The sequence below is a fragment of the Mucor velutinosus genome (assembly GCF_035048745.1).
Source record: "Mucor velutinosus strain NIH1002 chromosome Unknown tig00001544, whole genome shotgun sequence".
In the NCBI taxonomy this organism is placed as follows: Eukaryota; Fungi; Mucoromycota; class Mucoromycetes; order Mucorales; family Mucoraceae; genus Mucor; species Mucor velutinosus.
The window spans coordinates 1,917,340-1,925,779 of record NW_027041908.1 but is presented as its reverse complement, the minus strand read 5'-3'; the positions used below and the strand labels follow the sequence as shown (position 1 = coordinate 1,925,779).

Genomic DNA, 8,440 nt, shown 5'->3' with positions numbered 1-8,440 from the left:
CCATTATCAACAGTTTTACAACCTCATCCCCTTTAATGCCATCCAAGTCTGTCTCCACATCCGCACAGAACTGTTAAGATTGTCAAATCTTAGGCAACTCTCCCATTAGTTTATTATTCAAGATTTATATATGGCAAGTCACTTTGTCTCCATACACTTGTCCATCTCTTTGATGCATTTGTTTTATTTCTAATTACTATTCTAATAAAATAATATCATCCAAAAAAAAAAAAAAATTCATCGAAAATCAAACGATCGCATTTTCCACCTTGAAAATGAAGAGTTTTGCTATAGTATATATCAAATCAAAATGTTTCTCTCGATCCAAAGCAACCTCTGAAACCACTTTTATGAGGCTTTCATATACAAAATATGGTTATTTTCGCTAAAAACCTCATTTCAATTTTTATTAAATTGCTCACTAAGTTCAGTCAAAACACTTATTACAACCATCACCATTGGAAGCGCCTTGAAAAGTACTTCAAAAATGTATTAGGAAGCGTAGGGTGATCATCACAGTTTATATAGTCGACTATCACAAAATAGATGAAAGAAGTCGAAAAAAGACGCAATCTGTCCAATCTTGAACAGAAAAAAAAACAGCCTGAGTTTGAATCAATTTTGGCGGTGGCATTGTTGCTGGCTGACCTAACTGCCTCTCTGTTAATGACAATGATGATTGCGATGCTGATTAAATGGGGATCATGGAATTGAAAGAACAATCGCTTAGCTTGAATACTTTTTTTTTTGGAAAGCTTTGCCTCATGAAAGTGTCTTTTGCAATGACACTATCTCGAAAAAATCGCTGCAGATCTTACACAAGTCCTATATTTACTTATGATCAGCTTTATGTCGCCATTTTATTAAGAGCATCAGCAGCAGCAAATGATATGCCAATTCTATTATCAGAAAATGGCGATTATGATGAACAAATCCTGCATAAAACTTGAATTTTCTTTCATATTGTCCCAATAATAGGCTTCGTTTGATATCAGTGTAAGCAAAAAGGGTGTTCAGAGAGATACCTCCTCTCCTCCTCCTGGCTCTGATATAACCTTTCTTTTACGAATAATCAATTGCTTAAAATCTACTTGATATACCAAAATTTTATTATATCTGATTTAAAATGTCTTTGGCGAGAGCCCACAGGGCGACGCCGACATCGAGCGTACCCAATAGATCGGCTAGTCCATTGATACGATAAAGTCAAGATCAAAAGAATGTTTATACTTGGACTGTGTCTATGTGAGCTGCTTTTTGTATCTCTAAGGTAGTAAGTCAGCGAAACTAATTTATCTAGAGGATATTCGTCAATAAATCCAAGAATAGATTCTGACGAAAGTGTACAAGATCCCATATCGTAACTGCGGCAGCAACTGCAACAAACTTTGCTAGATCCGGTTCATACTTGTATATGGAATGACCCGAGCATCTGTACTGCTCATACAAGCCCATACATAAAGGACTGGACAAGATTGCGTGCCAACAGCATCATTCTGCATTTAATCTCTCTGATTCGCAAAGAAAATCAACCGGATCACAGCTTGAAACAGGGAAAATGCAAATTGGCATTACTGTTTTCAGCAGCACTGCCACTGCATGTAGGGTATTTAAGATTTCTATACTGAGATGTTGTATGGTTACTCAAGGCCTGGAGCAGCAACCAGCATTTTAGGAGAGGGCAACCAAAGAGTCTATGATTTTGTTTGTTGTTGGATTGCGTAAGAAAATCTTTTTCACTAATTCTCTCCCTCTTTTTTTTTTTTATTTTTTTTTAAATCTTTTTCTTTTCCTCCTTTTTTACATTTGCAACCAAGATCAATTACTGTTTCTCTTTACGCATTAGCATCTATTCCATCAACTATTCGCTACAAATCTTGCAAACCCACAAAGAAAGAAATGAGTCTTTTATCTTTACCTGATCAAATTCTCACTCAGGTGACATTAAATCTAGAATTAAAGGATCTGTTAGCACTCGGCGATAGTCATACAAGACTACGAGATTTGGTCTACAAGACGCCTGAAATATGGACCAGCGATTTACTGTTTCCTGTTGCTGATGGACGCATTACGGACAGGTTTATCAAATGCATTGTACCACGCATTACTCGTCATTATGGCATCTTGTCATTGAAAATGATCCACCTGCCCCTGACCTGGACAGGCTATTTTATGGTATTTGATCAATTCGCACACTCGGTAAAGCATGTTCACATGAAGACATCGTTGAGCAACCTGAGACAACTGGTGCATCATTTGGGCGTGTTTGCAGGTAATCTAGCCGTGCTACAACGGAGCAACAGGATCCCTATTACGTTTCGGCAGTACTCTTTTGATCCTGAAGAGTATGCAAATGAGCTAGCCGAGTCTCATTATTTGGGTCAAAGCACGTTACACAATCTCATCAATCAATTCCCTCACATGAAGCTGGATGATCCGCCATTTGAACGATTGCAAGTGTTCAATGTGGATGTTAAAGAGGACCAAGACCAGCAAGAGCAACAGCATCTTTTCAGCCAGCTGGAATCACTGACATGCTTTCTGTCTGGCAGAACCACGAATGATGCTGCTCCCACTCCATCCCCTGTACCAACCAATCAAATCCTTAAAGCCAACAGCAAGAGACAAAGAGAGGAGGAGGAGGAGGAGGAACAGCATTTGAATAACAACAGCAAATACATGCGACATCAGACAAGCCCTCATCCTCAGCAGCAGCAGCCCACCTATTATTCATATCACCGTCATCAAGAGCCACGTCCAGACCATCCAGAACAAGGGAACCTACAACAACATCATCACCATCAAATAACGAGACCATACTCTACCACAAACTATGTATAATAATAAAGCCCTGTCTGTAAATTTCTTATACAACATTCTCATTACATGGATTCTGCATCGATTGCTTGGAACGCCACATTTCTAAAGTCAGAGAAAGAGGTTCTCTCTCTATTGTGTATTCTGTACGGATCCCAAGAGAGGAAGGCATGACAGCAGGCCGTCTACTTGTTTAAAACAATGTCAATTGACAGCATTTTCTTGCTTTATTTAAGATTTAGCTTACATGCAATCTTGTTCTCCTTTACACTACATCTTTTTGTTTGTCCTTTTTGCTTCCTTTATAAGATGCCACCTGCGGTTAATATAGCCATCAAAGTGGTTACGGTAGAGAAAAGCTCAAACACACATCACTATGATGCCTTATCCATCAAGCGAGATGCTGCGGTTGTCAAACCACTCAATTTGGAAGGTGGTCAATGGTAGGAAATCAGTCAGTTTGTGTAAATGCTAATTTCAATGTCTAATCATATTTCCTACATGCCTCTCTCTCTCTCTCTCTCTACTATTACTTAGCACCTGGTGTGGCAAATACGGCCATTCTACCATGATCTGTCCTTATTTAAGATGAGATATTTTTTCCCGTTTGAACACTATGCCTTCTTCCTCCCTGCTATGATATAATACATTGTATGCTTCCATGTTATGCGCTTTACTACTATGCAATAAACACATTGCAGCTGCTTTGACACGTCACTCAAGGCACTGTTGTTGGCCAATGATTCAATGATGAATGTGCAACACTCTGTGGGCCTTTTGGAGGGGATTAGGGCTCCGTTGAATGATCATTTAATCCCAATTCAATTACATGAGATTGCTTTCGTCTTTATTCTGATAACCTGTAACTTGTTTTTTCCTCTTGAAACTCTAAAAAACGTTCAGTTGAATCTACCTGTGTTACTCATGTAAACCTCATCTACCGAGAAAGATACTCAACCGTTGACTAAACATACCTTGTATAGAGTACAAAAGTCAACATTTGGTTTTTCTAGTTTTTGGGTAATTTCTGATATCAAATAAAAACGCGCCAAATATCCTGTTGACCCTCTCTTCTTGTAGTTTATTGAATAATCGATTTCAACATGCAAATGCTCACAAAGGTAGGCTTGAAGAACAGTGGCACACACAAGAACCACTGCACTCACACAGACACAACATCTAGTTCGAGTCTAAAAGCAACCGCGTTAAAGGTGTTGCTTTTCATCCCAAGCGTCCTTGGATTTTAGCTTCTCTTCACAACGGTTGCATTCAGCTGTGGGATTACCGTATGGGCACATTGCTCGAACGTTTCGAAGAGCATGATGGTAATACATTATAGATGCATCCAACAGCAAAATGACAGCATGACTCAAATAGCAACCTAATAGGACCTGTAAGAGGCATCTCTTTCCACCCTACTCAGCCTCTGTTCGTCTCTGGTGGTGATGATTACAAGATCAAAGTATGGAACTACAAAACTCGTCGCTGTCTCTTCACCTTGAACGGCCATTTGGATTATGTGCGTACTGTGTTTTTCCACAATGAATTGCCTTGGATTATTTCAGCCTCTGATGATCAAACGATTCGTATTTGGAACTGGCAATCGAGAGCTTGTATTGCCATCTTGACAGGCCATAATCACTATGTCATGTGCGCTCAGTTCCATCCCAAGACTGACTTGATTGTCTCTGCTTCTATGGATCAAACTGTCCGTGTATGGGATATCACTGGTAAGTATCTGCTTAGCGCTTACTACACACTCAACTTACAACCAAACAACATGTAGGCTTGCGCAAAAAGTCTCAAGCTCCTAGTGCCATGACAATGGATGATATGGGAAGACCTGGACCTGGTGGCGATATGTTTGGCACAACTGATGTGATGGTCAAGTATGTGTTGGAGGGTCATGATCATGGTGTGAATTGGGCTTCTTTCCATCCCACGCTTCCATTGATCATCTCTGCTGGTGATGATCGTCAAGTCAAGCTCTGGAGAATGAATGGTAATGATAGGAAACATGTGATTCAATGACACACAGTGAATAACCCGACTATCCTCCATTAGACACCAAGGCTTGGGAAGTGGATAGTTGTCGTGGTCATTACAACAATGTCTCTAGCGCTATTTTCCATCCTCGCCAAGATCTCATCTTATCTGACAGTGAAGACAAGACCATTCGTGTGTGGGATTTGACCAAGCGAACTGCTGTCGCCACGTTTAGAAGAGATCACGATCGTTTCTGGGTCTTGACATCGCATCCTGAACTCAATCTGTTTGCTGCTGGTCACGATAGTGGTTTGATCGTCTTTAAGCTTGAACGCGAGCGTCCTGCTTTCCAGGTCCACAGCAATGAGCTTTATTATATCAAGCACAGTGTTTTGCATATCCATGATTTCCCTAGCACGGCTGACCAAGAGGTCATGTCTGTTCGCAAACTAGGCTCCCAATTTGTTGCGCCTCGCACCCTATCCTACAATCCTGCTGAAAGAGCTATTTTGCTGACATCGCCTTATGAAGGTGGATCTTATGAGCTGTATCGTCTTCCCAAGAACTTGGGCGGTACCCTGCAAGAACCTTCTGATGAGTCCATGAAAGGTGTTGGCCATGCTGCTCTCTTTATTGCTCGTAACCGTTTTGCCGTCTTTGACAAGACCAACCAAGTCATTCAAATCCGTGATCTCCAAAACAAAGAAACCAAGTCTTTCAAGACGCCTGGTCAAGTTACTGACATTTACTATGCTGGCCCTGGCTCCCTCTTGATGGCCACGCCTACCTCTGTCATCCTCTTTGACATTCAACAACGCCGTGTCATTGCTGAATTGACTGTCTCCAACGTCAAGTACATTGTGTGGTCTACTGACATGTCCATGCTTGCTCTCTTGAGTAAGCACACTATCACCATTGCCACCAAGGACTTGAAGCAGACCAGTCAAATCCACGAAACAATCCGTATCAAGAGTGCTACCTGGGACGATTCTGGTGTCTTGATCTACTGCACCTTGAACCACATCAAGTACGCCTTGCCTCAAGGTGATAATGGCATTGTGCGCACCTTGGATCAACCCATCTACTTGACTCGCATCAAGGGAAAGAAGCTCTATGCTCTGGATCGTGATGGTAAAGTCCGTGAAATTGTCATTGATCCCACTGAATACCGTTTCAAGTTGGCTCTTGTCAAGAAGCAATATGAGGAAGTCCTCCACATCATCCGTACCTCCAACTTGGTGGGTCAATCTATCATTGCCTATCTCCAAAAGAAGGGTTATCCTGAAATTGCCTTGCACTTTGTCAGAGACGACAAGACTCGCTTCGAACTCGCTCTTGAATGTGGTAATTTGGATGTCGCTCTCGAGACTGCAAAGTCGATGAATAAGCCTGACTACTGGTCTAAGCTCGGTGCTGAAGCTTTGCGCCACGGTAACTACAAGATTGTCGAACTCTCTTACCAACGCACCAAGAAGATGGACAAGCTCTCGTTCTTGTATCTCTTGGAAGGCAATGAAACCAACTTGCGCAAGATGCTCGAAATTTCTCAGCTCCAAAAGGACCCCTTAATGCGTTTCCAGAATGCTGTCTATCTTGGCGATGTCGAAGAACGTATTCGCTTGTTGCAAGACGTGGGTCAACTGCCTTTAGCTTACATGACTGCAAAGACACATGGTTTGACTGAACAAGCCGAAGCTATCTTGGCTGCTGCTGGTAAAACGGAGGCCGACATTGAATTGCCTGAAATGCCTGATCAATTACCCTCACCTCCCAAACCTGTCACTCAACTGGAAGATCCCAACTGGCCCTTGTTGACCGTGTCCAAGAGTTTCTTTGAAGGTGCCTTTGTGCAACAACAACAACAACAACAATCACAAAAGCCTGGTGCTCCTATCAGCGCTCCTAGTTTCAACTATGACGATCAAATCGACAACATTGAAGAAGCTGGTGGTGATTGGGGAGATGATGACGATCTCGGTATTGCCTCTTCTTCCAAGCCTGCTTTGGATAATGATCTATTGGGTACACCCAACGACAATGAATTTGAGGATGATGGCTTGAACGGCGATGGTGGTTGGGATGACGATGATGATATCAAGGCTGAATTGGACGCTGAAATGGGCCATGTCGCTGCCAAGGAAACTGCTGAATTCGTTGCTCCTGCAGAAGGCGTTAATGAAAACGCTGTGTGGGCTCAGAATTCGGGTATCGCTGCTGATCACATTGCTGCTGGCTCATTTGAAACTGCCATGCAAATCCTCAATCGTCAAAAGGGCATCGTCAAATTTGAACCTCTCAAGTCTCACTTCTTGGCCATCTACCAAGCTGCTCATGTCTCTGTCGCTGGTGTTGCTAGCACCCCTAGCGTCACTTACAACTTGCGTCGTAATCCTGAAGCCTCAAATCCTCGCAGCACATTGCCTGTGGCTGTTTACAATTTCCAAACCATCGTCACTACACAACTTCAAATGGCTTACCGTCTCTTTACCTCTGGTAAATTGGTTGCAGCTGCTCAACACTTTAAATTACTATTGCACTCTGTCCTGTTCACAGTGACAGCCAACGATGGTGAAGCAAATGAGTTGGTTCAGTTGGTCGATATCTGCCGTGAGTACCTCCTGGGCTTGTCAATGGAACAAAAGCGTAGATCAATTACTGGCCAAACACCCGAAGATATGAAGCGTGCTCTTGAATTGGCTGCTTACTTTGCACACTGTCAGTTGCAAACGCCACACATGCAGCTGGCTTTACGTCAAGCTACGAAGCAAGCCTTTAGAGCAAAGAATTTCAGCACAGCATCACAATTTGCTTCAAGACTACTTGAACTTGCTCCACCTAGAACTGTTGCTGATGAGGTATAGTATCTTGAATTAGTGTCATATGAATTGGTACTGACTAAGCTATCATGCACAATTAGGCTCGCAAGATCCAGTCTGTTTGTGAGCGCACTTTACATGACGAACTCGCTTTTGACTATGATCAATACAACCCCTTCGACGTTTGTGCGGCAAGTTTTGAGCCGATTTATCGTGGTTCTCCCAAGGTAGAATGTTGTTACTGTAAGGCTTCTTATAAGCCAGAGTTTGAAGGAAAAGCTTGTAACATTTGCGAGGTTGCAAAGATTGGTGGAAACTAAAAAGAAAAAAATTTACGCCTATAATACAACTTTTTTCCATACACCACAATACACACATACTACAACATCTCCACTTATTTTGAAAATATATAAAAACTTATTCTTTATGTCAAATTCTGTATCAACATCATTTTGAAATCCTTCTGTTGCATGTAATGCAGTGTGCTTTTCTGCCTAAGAAAACCGAATGTTCTTCTCCGACTTTTCAAGCTTAAAAACAATGTGTGATTCTAACTTTTGACTGTCCAAAATCAAGTCTTGAAATAGACATGCTAGAGCTCTGAAAATAGCAGGCTCCTATAGCAGGATTTTACGAGGAAGAAAACGATAGGGTATTTGGATTTACATTGGAAGATGGGCTGTTGTTCAGAAATGGATGATTTTTGAAATAAGACAATTTTGAGCAAAGATCTACTTATAAAATTCATGGAAAGCTGTTAGTCAAAAGTAGGTACGAGTTATAAATCAATGGATTAGGTGTTGGAAAACACTGCAGTGAAT

At 41.7% G+C, this 8,440-nt stretch overlaps 2 protein-coding genes across 2 annotated transcripts; both read left to right on the top strand.

Moving 5' to 3' along the window:
• Positions 1-1,899: 1,899 nt before the first annotated feature.
• tbp1_2 (TATA-binding protein (TBP)) lies at positions 1,900-2,841 on the top strand (the record flags this gene model as incomplete). The annotated part of the gene is made up of 1 exon (XM_064825198.1): positions 1,900-2,841. The coding sequence occupies one exon, from the start codon at positions 1,900-1,902 to the stop codon at positions 2,839-2,841; it is 942 nt and encodes a 313-aa protein (XP_064680575.1).
• Positions 2,842-3,926: 1,085 nt separating this feature from the next.
• On the top strand, positions 3,927-7,939 carry ATC70_005915 (uncharacterized protein; the record flags this gene model as incomplete). Its single annotated transcript, XM_064825197.1, has 6 exons — positions 3,927-3,938; positions 4,001-4,142; positions 4,206-4,547; positions 4,604-4,819; positions 4,882-7,658; positions 7,721-7,939. The coding sequence occupies 6 exons, from the start codon at positions 3,927-3,929 to the stop codon at positions 7,937-7,939; spliced, it is 3,708 nt and encodes a 1,235-aa protein (XP_064680574.1).
• Positions 7,940-8,440: the final 501 nt, after the last annotated feature.